General features: G+C 40.4%; 1 protein-coding gene across 1 annotated transcript in view; it reads left to right on the forward strand.

Moving 5' to 3' along the window:
* Positions 1–6,974, forward strand: part of gabbr1b (gamma-aminobutyric acid (GABA) B receptor, 1b) — a gene marked incomplete at its 3' end in the record, with an annotated part of 117,578 nt that extends 110,604 nt beyond the window's left edge. Inside the window, exons 16-18 of the mRNA XM_083925025.1 lie at positions 4,840–4,968; positions 6,209–6,352; positions 6,687–6,974. Of these exons, the coding sequence (XP_083781151.1) occupies positions 4,840–4,968; positions 6,209–6,352; positions 6,687–6,974 (561 nt within the window). The remainder of the gene's footprint in view (positions 1–4,839; positions 4,969–6,208; positions 6,353–6,686) is intronic.
* Between the last annotated feature and the right edge of the window lie 13,936 nt (positions 6,975–20,910).

Raw genomic sequence — 20,910 nt, forward strand, 5'->3', positions numbered from 1 at the left:
CCCCCCAGCACACCACAGTGTAGAAGAGACACTGGTGACCACAGACTGGTAAAACATCCACAGCAGTTTGCTGCAGATGTTGAAGGACCGTAGTGTCCTCAGGAAGTACAACCTGCTTTGTGTCTTCCTGTACAGGTGTCTGGTGTGTGTTGTCCAGTCCAGTTTACTCTCCAGCCACAGCCCGAGGTATTTGTATGAGTCCACCCGCCTCCACCTCCGCTCCCTCTAGCAGGACTGGTCACGGTCTTGGTCATCTTCATCTTGGAGGTGTTGAGCTGTAGGTGGTTAGTGTGGGAGTGCAAAGTCCCCCACCAGACTCCGATACTCCTCCTCTCTATCACCCCTGATACATCCCACGTTGGCTGTGTCATCGGCGTAGTTCTGTATGTGACACAGCTCCGAGTTGTAGCAGAAGTCCGAGGTGTACAGGGTCAAGAGAAAAGGGACCAGCACTGTGCCCTGAGGGGCTTCAGTGCCGCTGACCACAGTGTCAGACGTGGTGGCCTGTCAGTGAGGTAGTCTCTAACCCAGTGCACCAGATAGGGGTCCACTCCCATCCTGCAAACTGCAGGTGGTCTTGGGCCTGTTGTACCTGGGGTCTGAGGAGGCTGAGGAAGAGCCGCTCCAACATCTTCATCAGGTGTGAAGGGAGTGCCACCGGTCGGAAGTCATTCAGCTCGCTGGGCCTGTTCTTCTTGGTAACCGGAACAATGCAAGATGTCTTGGCGGGCTGAGGAAATCCAAGTGGGCCATGTACTTGAGAGAGAGGCTGTGGAAAGACTTAAATTTGGCCTCAAGGAAGTTTTAGCAAACCAAAAGCAGGGCCTGTGTTCAGCTGAGGAGAAGAACCACTGACCCTGACTGGGGATATTGTCGAGGGTGGAAAGAGCATTTTGAGGAACTGCTGAACCCGATCAACATATCCTATGTAGAAGAGGAAGAGTTTGAGGACTTGGGCAAGCGTGGCAGAGTTCTCTCAGGAACGTGACAAGTTGGCAAAGCACCAGGTGTGGATGAAGACTGTGGACATTGTTGGATTATCCTGGCTGACACACCTCTTCACTGTCTCGTGTAGATCGGAGACAGTATTTGTAAAATGGCTGACTGAAGTGTTGGTTGCCATTTTTAAAAAGGGGGACCGGAGGAATTTTTACGATTATCACTCTGCTGAGCCTCCCTTGGAAAGTTAATGCCAGGGTTCTGAAAAAGAGGCTCGGCCCAACGGCCAAACCTCATATTCAGCAGGAGCAGCGCAGATTCCATCCTGGTGGCCCAGTGGACTAGCTCTGTACCCTTTTAGGGTTACAGTTCTGAGTATGGCCATCTGGTCCTTATATAACCACATCAGGAGCAGTGTCTGTATTCTCAGCAGGAGTTTGGGAGTACGTTGTTGCCCCAAACAAAGGAATCCAGTTTTTAGTCTTGGTCATGACTGACAAAAATGTAAAATGGAGCTTGAGATCGACATGTGGATTGGTGGAGGCTGCGGATACAAGCAGCTGAAAATCAGCAGAGATGAGTGGCTGAAATGAGTTTCTTTCTACAGTGGTTGGGTTCAGTCTTAGAGAGAGGGTAACACATTCAGACATCCGTAGGGAGCTTGGAGTCAAACCGCTGCTCCTTCATGTTGAGCAGCCAGTTGAAGTGGCTTTAATCAGGCTGGATCCTGTGCACCAATTTTTGAGGTTTTCTTGGCACGTCTGAACTGAAAGAAGACCCCTTGTTAGACCCGGAACATGTGGGAGGAATTATAAATCTTCTCACCTTCTAAATCCCTTCTAAAACAGGCTTTTATGTGAATTACTCCCTATGCACTGCAGTTTGGGAGTTTGGAATCACTGAAAGGTCTTTGTTTTTCTTGTGTTGTTCCTGTATTGCCCTTTACTCTTTTTTATTTTTTTGTTTTGCGATTTTTTGGCACAATTTAAAGTCTAACGATCTGTTCCTAATTATGTCTCTGTTTGTTGCCGCCATTCGGTTTTATTGTATGTAAATCACTTTATATTGTTATTATTATCATTATTATTAATATTCAGAGGTCTGGATGGTTGTCAGTCTCCAGGCGAATGACAGTGGTTTGCTCTCCTCGATGACAAGTGTTGAACAAGTGCAAAGAAATGGTATTTGTGCCAGTGAGGTTGGTGAAATGAATGTGACCAAACAGGATTGTGTTTGTCCGTGGCTGTGTGTGAGTAATGACACAGCAGGGAAAACATGGCTGCTGCAGGTGTCCGCCTGCTGCTTCCATTTGCCAGTCTGGATGGATTTTCCAGCTTTTGCACAGAGATGACTGACTGTTGATCAATATGTATTGATTTCCAGCCTCACCTTCTCCTCTCTCTTGTTTCATTTGAAGTCGGGCTAAGTCTCTTACAGTCACCTCTCTCTCGCTCCCATTCTCTTTCTGATTAAACTTTGTTGTGCTGACAGAAATTAAATTGACCATAGCGTACATATCACAATCATATGAAGAGTAGCAATGAAACCAGAAACACTTTCGAGAAATGACAATGCCCTTCTTAAAGCAGATCTATGGAGCATTTAAAACATATACATGGAGTCTTGCTGATAATATTCTGTTCTAATCGTCTATTTCTGTCAGTAACTGTTGTTTTCGAGGAGCAACACTATAGTAAAGTGACAAAATATGTTTGGCTTTTGATATTTGGATTACATTTTTCAAGTAAATATAACCTAATAATACCACCTTGAAATATGTAATATGTCAATGATACACAATATGTACACAAGAAGAAACACTAGATGGCAACATTATACAACTTATTCTTTATGAGAATGTGGAGGTCATTTGTATATTTGGGTTTTTATAAAGGTTTCTGTATCAAGTGTTAACTTTAAATAACAATTCAACTAAGATAATTAATTAAACAGTTATGAAAGATAATTGTGTTTTATTAGAACTTGGCTCTTATTTTTCCTGTTTTAGCCATCTGTTATAATATCATAATGATCGTTAAATATGATCATGAGAGGTCAGACGATAACACCGTCATGTCATTTAAACTAGGGCTGCAACTGTCAATCATTTTCAATATTCATCAGTCCATCCATTATTTTCTTGGTCAATATTTTGTCTCCCCAATGTCAAATAGTAAAACAACACTCAAGTTTCCATAGAGGTTATGTTTACTATCATAGAAGACTTAACAGGAAATACTGACATTTGAGAAGCTGGGACCAGTGATGTTTTCCATTTCTGCTTTAAAAATGACTTTAACAATTAATTGATTCTCAAGAGTTGCTGATCAGTTCTCTGATCGACTTATTGATTAATCGACGTATCGTCTTAGCTTTAATCTAAAACACTTTATTTGGAGGTCAAACTGAAGCAAGTGATGTCACCACATTCCCATCTGTCGGAAAATAAAGTTGGAATGATGTGAAGGACACCTCAGAGCAGGAATGTCACACTCACTTTAGTTCATGGGCCTCATACAGCCTAGGTTGATGTCAAGTGGGCTGGCCCAGTAAAACCAGTGCATAATAACCTATACTCAACGACTCCTCCAAATTGGTCCCTTTCTTTCTGTGTAAAGGAGGAAATTGTGAAAACAATTAACGTACAATTAATGTACAAGCTATTTACAAAACAGCTTCAACTATATTCTGGTCAGGATGGAAAAGGAAATGAGTCTGATAGTGGCACATCATATTCTGTTTAATCTATTTTTTCTGTGAAGAAAGAAGAACTGGCCTATTTTTTCTTGTGACACTCTGTATCCACTGTAGTGTCCTTTTTTTTTAGACCAAGATATTATCCACAGGCAGGTCCTGCATGAGCAGATGCCTACACGTGGCAGTGTTGTATCACGTAGCCTGTACATAAGCATGTGGGCTCTAGTATAGCATATCCAACCTGCTGCTCTTGTTAGGACAGCATGACCCCCAGTGGACAAACTGTCATATTGAAAAATTGGAATTACAACTCTGCAATCTTCACACTATGTAAAGTCATCGGTGGTCCGACTGGACCCTTTGGGAGACCGTACTGGCCCATGACAGTGCTGCCTTACAGGCTTCAAATGTTAAAGGTTGATAAAATCTTTATTAAAATTTAAAAAAAATAATAATAGTACACTCATGGGGTGTTTTGAGGGGTACAGAATGAAAGTATTGCTTTTCCATTAAAAAAATATATTTAGTCTGAATTAATATAAAAAAAATTATTTCTGGCTTGACTTTCTGTCCTGTTCTGTTTCCATTGTAGCAGCCAATAGCGTTGGGCGTTGCTGCTTGCCAGGGTTGTCTGTTGTTGGTACAGAAACAAGAATCATTTTGAGTTGAGAGCTAGTTAATGGATTCCACAGCACTCAAAGAAAGACTTCCAGTTGAATTGATGAGTCCAAATGAGTGGTTCCCCTAAATGATTCATCACTGACATGGAGCAGGCTGATCGCTGACACACTCAGCAACAAACCTGGCAACCTGAATGCTGGAATTACTTTTTGATGTTGCGACTACGATCTTGAGACACTAGATGGCGGTGTTCTGCTCATTATGTTAAATATTAGCACAAACACATTTATTATCAACCCTAAATGTTTGCATCCAGATTCACTGGACAAACAGAACGTTGTTTGTAACAAAAACAAGTAAATAAAGTAGTAACCTTCTGAAACATATTTATGTGGAGGAAATATCAAAGTCTGAAGCTCTTTTCCCCAGAACTGGCTGCACCTCAGATACTTGCCAGTTCACTATCAGGAACCTTTAATAACGAAAATAAGGTCTACTTGTTCTGGTGTGTAATGACAGGTACACTGTGTTTCCTGTAATAAAAGAACTAAACATGTTGTTTCTATCCACTGTTTTCCTCAGGTGCTGTGTATGATAACAGCTCCAGTCACCATGATCCTGTCCTCTCAGCAGGACGCCTCCTTCGCCTTCGCCTCCTTGGCCATAGTGTTCTCGGTCTACATCACCCTGGTGGTTCTGTTTGTCCCCAAGGTAAAAGCAGAGCACTGCCTCCTCTCATCATTAACTCCCTACAGATTATAGCGGCAGTTGAAGTGTCAGAAGTGATGGATTGTCTTTCTTGAGGGATCTAGGTCTTCTGGGCTGGTTTAATAAATCCCATAATGACCTGTAGATCAGCCCTTACTGTGTCAGCATAAATCCCTTCAAGTGGTCAACAGTGCTTTAACCTCTGGGCAAAAGCACCACCATCTGCAGGGATTGGCTCACATTCAGCCACCAGAGCATTAGAGAGGTCCAACGCTGATGTTGGGTGATCAGGCCTGCTTAACTGCCTCTGTCTCAGTTCATCATAGATTTTTCCAAAAACAATAACTAATTAGCTGTAGTTTTGGACTTTGTATGGAGCCAGGTTACCAGTTTCCCCATGCTTCCAGTCTTTATGCTATGCTAACCACGTCCCAAATCCTGCCTTGTACTAAAAGTTCCATTCTGAAAATCAGTTGAGCCTCTGAGACAGATTTGTTGGTGAAACGCTTCTTGCATGAGGTCCGATGATAGTTTAATGATCTTTGTAAACATTCTTTGCACTTACTCCCTGGTTGAACTTTGACATTCTATACTCCAACTCTTAACCTGTCAATCTGATTGGACGAGTGATTGATTGATTGATTGATTGATAAATTGGTTGGTTGGTTGATTGATTGATTGATTGATTGATTGATTGATTGGTTGATTGATTGATTGATTGATTGATTGATTTTATTCACCATTTTGCTTCCCATCCTTACAAAACAGTATCTTTATTGTTGTTTTTTTTACTGATCTTAAAACTTGCACAGCACCTGGATATCACAAGATCACCTGAAAATCCATCTGGTCTGGCTTTAAGTACATCACCAACATCAACATATCATGGAATCAATGTCAACTTTAACATGAAGAGCTACGACAAACAGAGCATGTATAAGTACATACACATTCTCTAAATATGCAATAGGAAATCTGAAAAATGTTTAGAATATAAAAAGACTATTACTAAATCAAATATGAATCAATTTTTAAAAAAGGTATTACATTTAAGTACAACATCCCTGAATATAACACTTGGGCATAGTAACAAATCATTTTTTTATTTAGATTTATTTCGGTCACAAAAATATTTTAAACTAAATTAAGCACATTTAAATATTATGATAATTATTAGTAGTAGTATCATTATTATTATTATTGAACTCCTTCAGTGACTGGAAAACATGTGTATGATTTGTAGATGCGGCGTCTGATCACGCGGGGAGAGTGGCAGTCAGATGCCCAGGAGACCATGAAGACCGGCTCATCCACCAACAACAATGACGAGGAGAAGTCAAGACAGCTGGAGAGAGAGAACAAGGAGCTCCAGAAGATCATCCAGGAGGTCACCTTCCTTTACCTACATGTTTAAGGTTTATTTATTTAAACATTTAATCACCTGCGTGCTGGCCCCGGAGCATCTAGAGATTCCAGGTCTCGCCTATCTTACAGCCACACGCACAGCTCACAGCAAAAAGAGACGGTGGATGGTGTTTTGACAGTCATAATGACATCAGAACAGCACTTTCACTACAGTTTCAGTGTATACATGTACAATATGTCACACATATGAACAAAATGTAGATATTTGGACTTAACTCAACACTTTCTGCTATGTGGCTTGGCCGTTAGAAGATTAGAGGACTTTGTTGACTCCTTTTTCTCATTTTTTTCCTCAGAAAGAAGAGCGTGTGTCTGAACTCAGAAACCAGCTGTCTGAGCGACAGGCCCTGCGATCGAGAAGAAGAGCGTCTACTGTCACCAATCAGAACCACAGCTCCCTATCCCCCGCCATCCCCCAGAGTGACCCCAGGTCACTGGCCCCTCCTCCAGGGTACCCTACCCCCATCTCTGACCTCCACCCTGTCCCTCCATCCTTCGGCAACTCATCCAGCCTCTACCAGCCGGACAGTAAGATTAGCCAAAATAACTGCCACACCAGCCGGCTGCAGCTGCTGTACAAATGAGGTGGTGGTGAACACCTCAGGATGAGGACAGTGATGATGATCATAGCTACATAGTGATGATGATCAAAGCTACATAGAGATGGAGAAAATGAAGTGCAAACATAATTTGAAAAATAAATCAGTATCTGTTGGAGGGACTGATTCCAAAACTCATTCCACCAATCAGCAGAGGCTGGAGGATAACCAGTCTTCAAGCTTGTCAATGTTATTTTTCTTTTCTCTTGAAGGAAACAGATGCACATAGCTTCCATCTTGTTTATCATGCAGTTTTGTATCTAATCTGCCAGTGGTTTATTATGTGCCATCTGAAGTTTGAGAAAAGGTTGTAATCAGAATTGACTGTTCACTAAGGCCTGGCCCCCTTAGCTACAGTTGCTAACCTCAAGCTTGGTGGCAGATTTACCACCAAACAAAAACCTCTTGCCTTTAGATTCAAGAAGACGAAAGCAGCTTCTCATTGTTGATTTTGTCGGCTGAAATCACAACTGTTGCTTGCATTTCAATTAGATCATTTATTTGCTTTTTCTTTTGCTAATTTAACCGTTTTTTTGTGCAAAAAACTGCACTTTCTCTAATGGCCACATGAGGGTCAGTCCCATAGACTGTATATAAAGGGGGACAGTGTCTCCACTTCCTGTCACTGTACAGAAGTGAAGCCAAGTTCGAATTTTGCAACCAGAGTCTGCACAGTAGCTGCGTCGAGAAGTCCTGTCCATACACGCCCAACCAATCAGGAGTCAATGACAGCTATCAATCATAATGTTTTACCTTGTCTGAATAGCATCAAATAACAAAACAACTTAGCAAAGAAAATAACATTTGTACAAACATCAGTGTGATCAGAACAACCTCAAATGACAGAAATGACCTATATTGCAGCCAGACTCCAGAGGGAGATCCAAATGTTTTGGCTTCACTTTTGGGGATCTGTCAAGACCTCCATCGTTATACACAGTCTATGGTCAATCCCCATTGAGCTCCATGTTAAAATAACCAACTTTACAGCAGAAATAAACATTTATTTACAGCCTGGTAAATTCCAAATGATACAAAACCTGAGTTATAACAGATTAGATAATTTACAGTTCATAGTTTCAAACAGTAGTGTATGTTAGACTTTTATAGAAAAAAGGCTTGGAAGATGGAAACTAACCCATGAGTTTGTCAAATAATCTGGCGTAGAGCTTTAGGCTGAAGTGTTAGCCTCTTCTAATCCAATGAAGAGCAAAAGACAGCTGCTAACGTTAAAGGTTGAATATGTAGAATCTTTATTAAAAGCTATATTTAAAAAATAATAATAATAAAACCCTGCGGCATTTTGAGGGGTACAGAATGAAGTATTGCTTTTCAATAAAAACGTATATTTATTCTGAATTAATATTTTAAAAAGTTTCGATAGGTTTGACGATGACTTTCTGTCCCGTTGTGTTTCCATGGTAGCAGCCAATAGCGTTGGGCGTTGCTGGTTGCCAGGGTTGTCTGTTGTTGGGTGCAACTATTGTAGGCTGGCACTGGGTGAAATGGAGTTTGCTAATCCTGCAGCTGCTTCGGAGCCTCAGTGAAGGGGACGTTATTTGTCCCAGCAGTTGAGTGAGCGGAGACGGGCAAAAACCAGAGTCAATATAGGCCAAGCATTCACTCCATGGACTGAGAGAAAGGAGAGAAACGCCATTCAAATGCACGCCCAAATGGCTACGCTTCTCCTTAATCGCTAACATCACTTTCATCTTTACTTAGCTGGAACGGCTAACGCTAACGGCTAACGCTAACACTCAGTCAAACTCCTCCGCATTACTTGTTTTTATGGTGTGATGGAGGGGATGGGTTCAAACAGGCTCAAACAGACTCCGGTCTCCTGTAGACTACTGGGCCGGTTCTGACCAACCCGGCAACCCAACTGTTGGAATTATTTTTTGTTGTTGCGACTACGATCTTGAGACACAAGATGGCGGTGTTCTGCTCATTCTCCATATTCAACCTTTAAGGTTAAACTGTATGTATTAAGCCAAACAAGCTACCTTTGCAGCTTCAGTTGTAGCAGTTGAACACGTGTTTATTGGGCTCTATCATGAGCAATACTTGGTATCCAAAGCATTTAGAGGGTGGTTCCCCTTCCGAAACCAAAATCACAACAGCTAAAGTGTAAAGACGGAAATACAATGTGTTTGTGTAGCTTTAGCCTCATTCTTTACCCTGATATCATGTTGCCTTCAAGTGCACATTAAAGATCCATTTAAACATGACTCTCATTTTAAAGAAGTCAGCTACTCTTTAGCTATCACTGTGTTAGTGTTCATTAGCAAGCTTTGACTGATCAAATTTGCTAGCAACAGTTGTCATTTTAGAAAACAATTTAGACATTATCATTGCAAATTGCTGTGCTAGAATGGAGAGGTGGACAGATGAAGCAACAGTAGCTAATGGGGGGTATGACTTATAGGGTATGAAGCTGTGTCTCAATTTGCATACTTCAGTCAGTACACTTACATGTAGTAGCCTACACTGTGTTCACTATTAACTTGTGTAGTTCACATATTCAACAGGGTCTAGTCCGTTCTCATTCCCAGGGTGTCAGTTTTGACAAAACCCCCATTTTGTCACGGCCCTTGGCATTTGATATCAACGCACAAGGCTCTTCTGCATCTGGGTGTTTTTGATGTTCAGAGCAAGTGCTTCAGGATTAATGGTGCATTCCAGTTGTACTCGGAAGTCAGGATTTCCAAACTCTGAGTCAGAACTTTTAAGTGGAACAACCCCAGAGGTCAGATTTCCGACTCGGAAAGTTGGACGATCCACACAACCCCCGATTGACATTAAAGATTGGCTGCCCTGGTTATAAACAGTAAGAGCTCCTGTAATAATTCCTCTTCTGTTTTTGGCCGTTGGCTACTTTTTTCTGACTTTGTAACTGAACGCTGATAACTCGGGGGTGACGTCTCCCAGCCCTGACTTCCGACTTCCGAGGTAAATGAAACCCACCATAAGCCCAACAAAGTCAGTGAAGGGAGGAGGTTGGGGCGGTTGATGGCTCAAAGAAAACACAGGATTTAGAGCCAAGAGACCATTCGTGTTATTTGTGTTGCATGCTTCACTGTAGTGATGTTACAAACACTGTTTTTTAATCCCACCCACAATCTTTTCCTAAACCTGACCATGCTGTTCTAAACTCCATGTTACCACTATAGCTGACTGTTACCATTTTACTCTCAGGGTAAAACGGTCCTGACAAAGCGGCCGTATAGGAGGCGTAGGGATGAGGATGGGTTGCGTCTCAAACAGGAGGTGTGCATTTAGCAGAAATGCTTCTTCTTAGTTTTATTAATGTTAAATTATTAGTGCAATCTATCGTCACCCAGCAAAAAATATGCCAGCTTGTTTTCTCACTAACTACAGACTAGTGGTACTATTACACATGTATAATTTGTATAGTTTGGTCAATCACAACTGCTGCAGCTTCTTCAACACCATTTTCGAAGTTTGAACTAAGTAGCAAATATGGCAACCAATGAAGGTGAGTAGTGTTCAGTGTTCCACACCCATTATGAGTGCACCATTCAGGTACTCAGAGTGCACTGCATGTTGCCATACTGTCTGGATATTCTAAGCACTTAAAATAGCAAGTGTAGTTCAGAAGTCTGTGAATTGAGACACATCACAATATGTTATGGCAAAGCATTTTTCATATCTGTACCATACAATATTGCCTCCCAATGTGTTTAGATAGTGCTATGTACTGTATTAAGAGGCTAGACAAAAGGAAAAACCTCATGATGATGTCAATTTTGTGACAAAGTAACCGGTTGTATCTGAAACATAATACATTTTGTCATTTAACCTGCTCTTGTTAAATGTGTGATTGTCGTTTTTACATTGTTATTAGTCTCTGTTTAAAGAGACTGCTGAGTCATTGTACATGTAGTTGTGTGTTCATGCTAAACCCCTCACTGTGGATGAAAGTGTTCCTGTTGATTCAGGGCTGAGAAGAGAAGTAAGCTGAGGACACTGCTGTCCTGTTGTGACTGCCACACAAAAGAGCTGAAGGAGCATTACATGGAGCTAAAAGCGTCAATTCAAACACCTTTATGTGTTTAATGTCACTGTGTCTGAGTTTGCAATTTCTCTGTCTCAACTGAAAAGGCTTAAGTGTCAGACCTATAGTAAGTCTAATGCAGACTAATTTTGTTGGGCTGTAATATTTAAGCTTTGTGAAGTTGTTCTCCTGGAGCTCAATTAGTTTCATGTCTAAACTAATATGGTTTTGAAATTCTAAAAATGTTCTCCATTTTTTTCACATACAGTATGCACAGAAGATCCTATTGTTAATTCAGTTATGTAATTTCAGTTTTACCTTTGACAGATCTTTGGCTACTGCTGTTACATTTATGGCCCATCCACACATACTTTAGTATCATCGCCCCACCTCTGACCTCTAACCCCACAGCGTCACATAACAACAACAGTGCTGCTGCGTGAGAGGAGAGAGACGGACCCATAGACTGTTTACTTAAAAGGTCTCTAAATCTAGTGAGAAAGTGCCCGCCTGTGAGTGCTTTGGGATGGGGAAGGGGCTCCCAGCAGCACCCTCTGCTCGTTGTGGACACTAACTGCAGAGTAATTCCATTAAATTCAATTTTATTTATAGTGCCAAATCATAACAAAAGTTATCTCAGGACACTTTACAGAGTAGGTACAGACCACACTCTATGACTTAAAGAGGTAAATGGTGCATAAGAGTCCAAAACAGCACAAAAATCTTCACTGACACCATAAGCAGTGGACAGATTTCTCTCTAGGATGGAGGGGGATTTGGGAAGTCTCCAGATTTGGAGAGAAACTCTCCGGTATTTGAATTCTCCACAGCGTCTCCCCGTCTCTTCTTCTCCGTTGTTGGTATATTTCTGTGGCAGTTACAGCGCCACATCCAGGCCTGGCATTACAGCGTTTTTAGCCGGTTTCACTGGTTTCCTGTCGACGCAGATATTTCTTGATTTCTTCTTGTGGACGATAAACTTTTTTAAGAACGACGGAGAAAAAAAAGGTTGTTTTTGGATCGTGTGAACGTACCCTTAGGGACAGAGGTAAAACAAAGCAAACCTCAGTTTTGTCTTTATTCAAATAGTGATAATTTTGGCATGTCAGGTCATTATATTTGTTCAATGTACTGACAACATGAGTCAAGGTGATCACAGCCAAGAAGCAGAGACCGGACATACAATTACTTTTTTAATGCTGGTATCTCAAGCTCATGCTGGCCCACTCTGAAGGGAGATTTTCAATTCAATTCAATTTCAATTTTCAGTCTTTCAAATTCTTTAATATAACCTCAGAGACAATTTAATTTAAATAATGAATTTCATAGAAAATCAAATCAGAGCAACACTACAGTATGGACTTTTCACGTCTGGAAAAAGTCTAATCCCATCCCTCTTCTACCAGTTAATTTTTAACAGCTGACAAATTTTCACACTGCACTTTTTTGTTTCGAGTTTCGGACTATTCTTGAAAATAACAAGCTGCCCTCAGGCTTCCCCTGTAAATGCCGCTACAGCATTTAACTTCCTGTTGTGTTCACTCTTCTGCTTTTTTGTTCTCACTTTCAAATACAGCTTTATATGTAGATTTGTTTAGAAACGATAAGACACCATGAGACAGTTTCAGTGAAAAGTTTGTCAAGACAGAAAGTGAAAGTACAGCACGTGCTTGACTTCTGTATACCTAATAATAACATACAGTCTGGGAAAAACAGGGATAATAGCATGGGGCTTTTGCTTTAATAGCGTGTCCCTGAGCTTCATGTGGACATACAGACGCAACTTTTATTGTGTGACCAACATCTTTATTAACATAATTTTGACCAACATTTTTATTTTAGAGAGACACACCAGCTGCTCTTTTGATGTGTTTCTGTCAAAGAACTTGTAAGCACAGGGACCACTGGTCTCAGCAAAGTAACCAGGACTGAAATCTGAACTGTGAAGTAGGTGGTGGTAATAGGACAATAAGATTCATAGTAGTCTGATACAGTATACTACCTCTAGTTAAGGTTGGCTTAAGGCTTGGTCGGATTCAGGCTCAAAACTATTTAGTTAGGGTTTGGTAACAGTTGGTAACATAATACTCTCCAATACTACAGCACTGGAGTACAGTCTGGATACACTGCCTCATCACTCTTGGATAGGGGATATCTTAAATGGTTAGGCATTAACCTTGAATGGTTAGGGTTAAAGAGTTAATTTTAAAGGGTTAAGGTAAGATGGTTAAGGTTAGGCATTGACCTTGAATGGCTAACCATTCAAGGTCAATGCCTAACCTTAACCATGGTTAGATGGTTAAGGTTAGATTGTTAAGGTTAGATTGTTAAGGCTCTAGCTTTGTCCGACCCAGAGTCCTGATCTTCCAAACTTCTGTTTTCAAGATCAAGAATGAATTCTCATGCAACTACATTTTGTGAGATGTTATTGGCAGCACAGGATTAATTGCAAGTGCCATGTAACGGTGTCCCTCTGCACTACTGCAGTATTGCCTCTCCTTGTGACAGCTCTCAGCTTTTTTTCACCGAGGGTCCAGCTTTTGATTTGAATGTTGTTTCTATGTGCAGTACATGCCCCTAAGCACCATAGTCGTTGTCTAAAACTCTCATGATAAATATATAGTATGAATACTACCTGAGGTACAGGGTTTCTCATGTTCTCTAAGGTAGCACAGCTCATTTCATTAGCTCTTCTGAACAACTACAGTATGAGGTGCAGCTGTAATAACCATCAGTACATTGTGCAGTGCTCTTGCCACATTCTTTCAAAGCCACCATGTGTAAATATCTACTGTATGTTTGTTTGTAATGATGTATTTTAACTGTCGAGTATGTAAAGCAGTGAAGATTAAAGTGGTGTTGATACACATGACAATATGCACACTGACTGTAAATAATGAAGATGTAAATAATGACATTTGACTTTGCATATACAGTATACTGTAAGATGTATTTCATGTGGTACAGTATTCAAAATATATTTATATATGCTGTAATATCTGATGTCAGAAATTATTTGAAATGCAAGAATGAAAATAAACTAGTTGTTTTTTTCAAACTTGTCTGAGTAAAATGTAGATTCAGCGGCATGGTCATTCGCTCTACCATGTAGCATCATCAAGAGTGCCCTAATGCTGTGATCACACTGCACGTGATACACACGATGAAATCACAAGTAACGCGAGCATTGCGCTGCATGATCATATTTGAATCATATTCGGAGCATCATGCTTTTGGAGAGTCGAGGCCGTTATGTAGCAGCCGGCGGCTAGCTGCCTGCAGCTCTACCTTGCTGTTGTGCTAAATTGGAAGTGATGCTAGTGCTAATCAGGGATCTGAACGCTTCAAAGAACAGAAATTTGCTCTCAGATGAACAAGTGTTTGGCTCTTAAAAGAGCCGTAGTGTACATTGAGATCAGACCGTCAGTGATTTAACCTCTGTAGCTGTAGAGGGTGCTGACCTGCCTCCACGGCTCTCCTGTAGATCAGACCGGGATATACTCATGGGATACGCTTCACTCTGCAGTAACGGCTTTCTTCTTCTTGTTCTGGGTTTCTGGCAGACTTGATGCTTAAAGGCACGTTGCTGCCATCCACAGGTCAGAGTTATATCCATTATATTATATCCATAGGAACAGTCTGGTTTCCTCCGATGTAGTCAAAAACTGCATCAATGGCGGCTGTGGGGATCCCCTGGATGTTAAGACACGTGCCAAGTAATTCAGCTGAAAAGTTCAATATTTTCAACTCGCACATTGTAGGCGTTGGACTCGAATATTGAATGATTTTTGCATTGTGGGAAACATGAGTAAAAGGAACGTGCTGCCCACGTTCAAATCGCGTCTGTAGATTGACTTTATGTTATCGTGCCGCTTCTATTGCATCCATTGCGGGCGGTGGGATCCCAGCATTACGGGGAACACCGCTGCTTGGTACAGAAAGAGATTGCAGATGCAAATTAGGGCTAAGGCTAACTCTGGTGCTATGCATCAAATGGTTACATTTCTGTTTTGAATTGCACATGGTCCCTTTCAAAAAAAAAAAATCTTAAAAAATAAAATTTAATTAAAAAAAAGGGCAGCGAACAGGACATAAGGCCCTGGTGGTGTTCTGCCCGGACTAAAGGATCTCATTAGGTTTTACAAGAATAAGGCTAAGAGAAGCAACAAGATCCAAACCACCTTGGTAACAGCCTTTCTCCTTGATGAGCTCATGAAGAAGGTACCAGACACACCAGACCAGCACTTAGTGCGTTTACATGCAGTTTAAAAACCCGATCATATTCGGGTTAAGGTCATAATGCGGTTTCTCAAACACCATTTAAACGTTGTACCCCGGTTAACAGACCCAGAGAACTCCTTCAGTTATTTGTGCATGTAAACAGCATTCTTGAAATATTATCGGGTTTCTTGTCTGCACATGTGTAACAGTTGTAGATAGGGGCATGAAAGGAGACAACTCACAAGACCCTTTACACTATAAAATTTACACTGAGGAATTGCTACAAAAAATGATGTTGTTCACATGACGCAGAGCACGTGTGCTGTATCACAAATAGCGGCCCAGAAGCGTTGATAGAAATATGTACAAACACCGACATTAACGGTATAATCCGTGCAAACCAGCTCAGTTACATAGTACTCTTAACAGTAAATTATATGCATAAAAAGGTTATAACATAGACGGTACAATATCAAAAGAAAATTATAAAATAGCGCATCAGCGTTTCTCTACACAACTTAACCTTTAACAGTCTAAACAGCGCTGTGAGGGAAGACAGGAACTACGACAACTCAGGAGGTACAGAAAAGGCGAAGTGCAGCAAGACAATTAAAAAAAACTCAATAAGATAAAATTCACAAAAACTCAACATGATCAATACATTAAATGAATCAAAGACAATTTTCAAATAAATAGAATGAATAAAAGTGCATTTTTAACTCTGTTACATCAACCCCCACTGAATTTTATCCAATTGAAGCACCATCCGCACAGTAGGCATCTTCAACCGCTTGTCCCTATTGGGGTCGCCGATCCCTGCTTACATCTGATGTGAGGCGGGGTACACCCTGGACAGGACAGTCTATCGCAGGGCACATAGAGACAAACAGAGACGGACAACCATTCACACCTATGTGCAATTTAGACTAGCATATCTTTGGACTGTGGGAGGAAGCCGGAGAACCTCCACACAAAAGAGCCCCAGCCGGGATTCGAAGCAGGAAACCAGGAACCCCCTTACTATTGCGTTTAGCTCTATTAGATTCGATTGATTTTAGTCAAAGTGTACATAAACCTACTCTCTGTTTTAATCACACCCTTGACCTTGTTTTGGCTTATGGTGTGGAAATCAATGACTTAATAGTCTTTACACAGAATCATATTTTATTTAATAACTTTTGAATTTGTATTACAGGACTACTGTTTATCTGTTAGTGCTGTAACTAAATTTAAGGACGCGATTCCATCTGCATATAATTAAATGACTTATCCTAATATTCAATACTACTGTACTAACATCAGTTCCTCTAAAATTTTAAAAAGTTGCAGGCTCACTACGAACAACACTCTGTTAAAAAAGAAGATAATGAAACAGAAAGTTAGCTCCATTGTATAACTCACAAACCTGTGAATTAAAACAAGTATTACGAAAACTGGAAAGTAAATGGCGTTGCACTAAATTGGAGGAATCTCGCTTAGTTTGGCATTAAAGTCTAAAAACATATAGGAAGGCCCTCCGTAATGCCAGAGCAGCCTATTACTCATCTTTAATAGAGGAGAATAAGAACAATTCTAGATTTCTTTTCAGCACTGTAGCCAGGCTGACAGAGAGCCACTGCTCTATTGCGCCATGTATTCCTATAACCCTCAGTAGTATCGACTTCATGACCTTCTTTAATGACAAAATTATAACTATTAGAGACAAATTCAACTCGCTTGGCACCAATTTTTTTTTTCTTCAAACCCAGGAACCCAGGAACCTTAGAAAAAACTGTACGACCTGATACAGTTGACAAATAAACCTCTACTATTTTGGCACCAAAGCCTTCTACTTGTCTCCTAGACTCTATTCCAACTAGGTTACTTAAAGAAGTGTTACCTATAGTTAGCACTCCTGTACTAGATAAGATTAATGTCTTTATCAGCAGGTTATGTACCACAGTCTTTTAAAGTAGCTGTAATTAAACCTCTTCTTAAAAAGCCCAGTCTTGATCCAGAGGTTTTAGCCAACTATAGACCTATATCTAACCTTCCTTTTCTGTCTAACATCCTCCAGAAATTAGTTGCCAATCAGCTGTGTGACGTTTTACATAATATTGAGTTATTTGAGGACTTCCAGTCAGGATTTAGAATGAATCATAGCACTGAGACAGCACTGGTAAAAATTACTAACGACCTTCGAATAGCTTCAGACAAAGGACTTGTCTCTGTACTTGTTTTACTAGTTCTTAGTGCTGCCTTCGACAGTATTCGACACCTCCTGCTACAGAGACTGAAGAAATCTAATTGGCATTAAAGGTACCGCATTAAGCTAGTTTAAGTCTTATTTATCAGATAGCACTCAGTTTGTACATGTTAACGACAAATCCTCTATACACACTAAAGTCAGTCACAGAGTTCCACAGGGTTCTGTCATTGGACCAGTTCTATTCACCTTATATATGCTTCCCTTAGGAAGCATTATAAGGAAGCACTCCATACATTTTCATTGTTATGCTGATGATACACAATTATATTTGTCGATCAAACCAGAAGAAACCAATCAGTTAGCTAAACTTCAAATTTGCATTAAGGAAATAAAAAGTTATTGTACTTGGCCCCAAAGGCCTCTGAAACTCAACAGCTAAAGATATTGTTACTCTGGATGATGTTGTGTTGTCCTCCAGCACCACAGTAAGGAATCTCTTTTTTCAAATAAAATTAACGACAAGGACTGCAAATTTTTCTCCTGCCTAATATTGCGAAAATTAGGAGAATTTGTGTCTCAGAAAGATGCAGAAAAACTAGTCCATGCATTTGTTACTTCTAGGCTGGACTACTGCAACTCCTTATTATCAGACTGCTCCAATAAGTCTGTTTAAAGTCTCCAGTTGGTAAATGGACTTGTACTTATATAGCGCCTTTCTAGTCTTCTGACTACTCAAGGCGCTTTCACAGTGTTTGTCACATTCACCCATTCACACAGAGATTTACACTGATGGCAGTGGACATCTACATACCATCTAATCTAATGTAACCATTCACACCACATTTACACACCCATGCGCAGCACGGGGAGCAATTCGGGGTTCAGTGTCTTGCCCAAGGACACTTCGACATGTGGTGGACAAGTGTTATTCGGGAGGCAGACATCGTCCCCATATTTTAGAGTAAACTTAAAACTTTCCTTTTTGATAAAGCTTACAGCTAGGGCTTACGAGCCCTTAGCAATGTTGTTATTTTTAAAATGATTTTGTTCTGCTTAATTATGCTGCTATAGGCCTAGTCTCCCGGGGGATAATAATTTTCCTGATACTTCTCTGAGCTTCTCTCCTCTCTGTCTGTATCATTCATGTCTCATCACTGCATGTTACTAATTCAACTTCTTCCCCGGAGTTGTTTGTGCTTTGTCATCTCCCAGGTCTCTGCTGATCGTTGTGGTGCCTGCTGCCGTGGTCCTGCATGACGCTTCCTGCTGCTATTATCACTGTTACTCATATAAACTATCATAAGTCTAATAAACTTTTCTTTTATTGTTTTGTTTTTTTGCATTCAGCACCTTTTTGAAGTTTATTTGTACAGAAGACTCAAATATGAAGCACATTGCCAAACTAGTGATTATGGAAATAATTTATATAATAATAATTATATTTTAAAAATATTAAATAATTAATTTGGAGACAAGAAATTGAAAGCCCTAATTACTTTCCCCTGATGCTTGGGAGACTGCTGGAGGAGGAAGCCGGGGGATTACCACATTATCGGGGACTTCCCCTCCTCCTTACCACTCACTGTAGCTGTTGAGGAACTGTTACTCCACTGGAAACTTTCTCACTACATTGCTAAAAGTGCGCTCCATAAAGTGCAGATCTCCATCAGGTGTGTCCCATCTGTGCATCCTGCTGCTGCTGTTGTCACTGGTACTACAGGTCAAAGGCCGGCAGTGAAATTTGGGCACAACGATACAAAGAATGGCTCCGAAGTACAATCTGTTCCCTTGAGTGAATCAACCTATCTTCCTTCATATTCAGACTGCAGCCCTCTTTGCTCTAAGGACACTCTCTTACATTATGGCTTACATTATGTTCCAGCTCACATTAAGGTGAGAAATTGGACTGCCCCTGGGTGGGAGAAGCAGTGCACTGCCTGACCTTCAGTCAAGCTGTTTTCCCTGAGTTCAAGGTTTTAACCAGTCAACCCCAGGACATGTGGAGACTCAGAGTCTATTAAATCTTCACCAAGTAGGGAAGTGGGTGGCTGATTGTTTGATTTTTCTTTTTCTATTTCTTTTTCCCCCTGTAGATATAAAAGGTGACAGTTTGCCATTGCTCCATTGCATAAAAGCAGCTGTAGTCGGCTAGGATTCATACATTAGCTGGTACCAAACAGAAATGTATTTTGCCAGTCTGGCCTGAACACAATTCCCACATTGCCATTACACAGACCTAGGATACAATGGGTCAAATATGTCCTTAAAATGTAATTTCAGCATGTGAATGTGTAAGGACTGTTCTCATGCTACTGCAGAGGTTTGGTGTTATTTTCAGCAGTATTAGTGGTTAATCAGTGTAACATCCACCTGTTATCAACTCTCCCAGCTTTCTCCGTTAATAGTTGTTATGCAAAAAAAACTTCCTCGATGGCTTATTTAATGTGTGCAAGTGTCGAAAAAGACCATGTGATGTTTTTATGCCAGGATTTCACTTTAATAGTCATACTGTAGCAGTAGGCTAAGGCTCTTGTTAATGAATGCAGTTAGACTGTAGCTGATGCATAAAGACCTGATTAATGCTGTGTTGGCCTTGGGAGTTTGTAGCCTAGGATTAAGCTCTAAGTTTACCAAGTTGATTCTGCATAAGTTGATACACTGATTAACTGGCTGAAGATTAATTGGCTGAAAAAGTAGCTTAAACATTTTGTTTGTTGTTTTTGTTTGCCATGTTTTGCTCCATATTCCAGTTTTAGTACAATGAACACGGCCCTCACAGACATATTTTCAAAATGTTCTTTTATTCAAACATTTTTATAGCACCAAAGGCACCATGCCATTATTTACAAATGTTCATAAAAAATACATTGACATAAAGCTGATCTAACTGATTATCTGTTTCAATAAATATTCTAATAAATTATGTATAAAATCCAGCACAAATACTCTACTTGTAAATTAACACACTCATATATGAATAAATAAATAGATAAATACATGAAATAAATAAATATTTAAATAAATAAATATAATATTATGTGGTATAAATACATCTTTAAAATCCACTTCTGTCAGCCTGTAGTGACACAATAAATTTGCAGCATTTATAGTAGGCCTACGTTTTTACAAATTACACTTTCAGCATTGCAACATAGCTAAAGGTACTGACACTGAGGCAAGTACATAGTACATAACATTATAGACTCATAGAGATATCTCTGGTAACCCATTACAGTAAACTCTTTTGTTGATTGCTGCAGTTAAATAGCTTGGTTTACTTGCAAACTTTAAATGACTTGCTAAAAGTTTGAGTGTAAAGTCTATCGTCACTGTTGCATTGACTTTTTAGTGCAGTGTAAACCTTCAAACATTCAACAGTGTAAGTGAGTTCATGTGAGGCAGCAGGCTACATGGTTCACAGTGCAGCCACCGTAAAGCCTGATGGCTAACCTACATCTACATTCCTATCTTCACTTGTTGCCCTCAGTCATCTGTCC

Source organism: Echiichthys vipera (genome assembly GCF_963691815.1).
Source record: "Echiichthys vipera genome assembly, chromosome: 13".
Classification (NCBI taxonomy): domain Eukaryota; kingdom Metazoa; phylum Chordata; class Actinopteri; order Perciformes; family Trachinidae; genus Echiichthys; species Echiichthys vipera.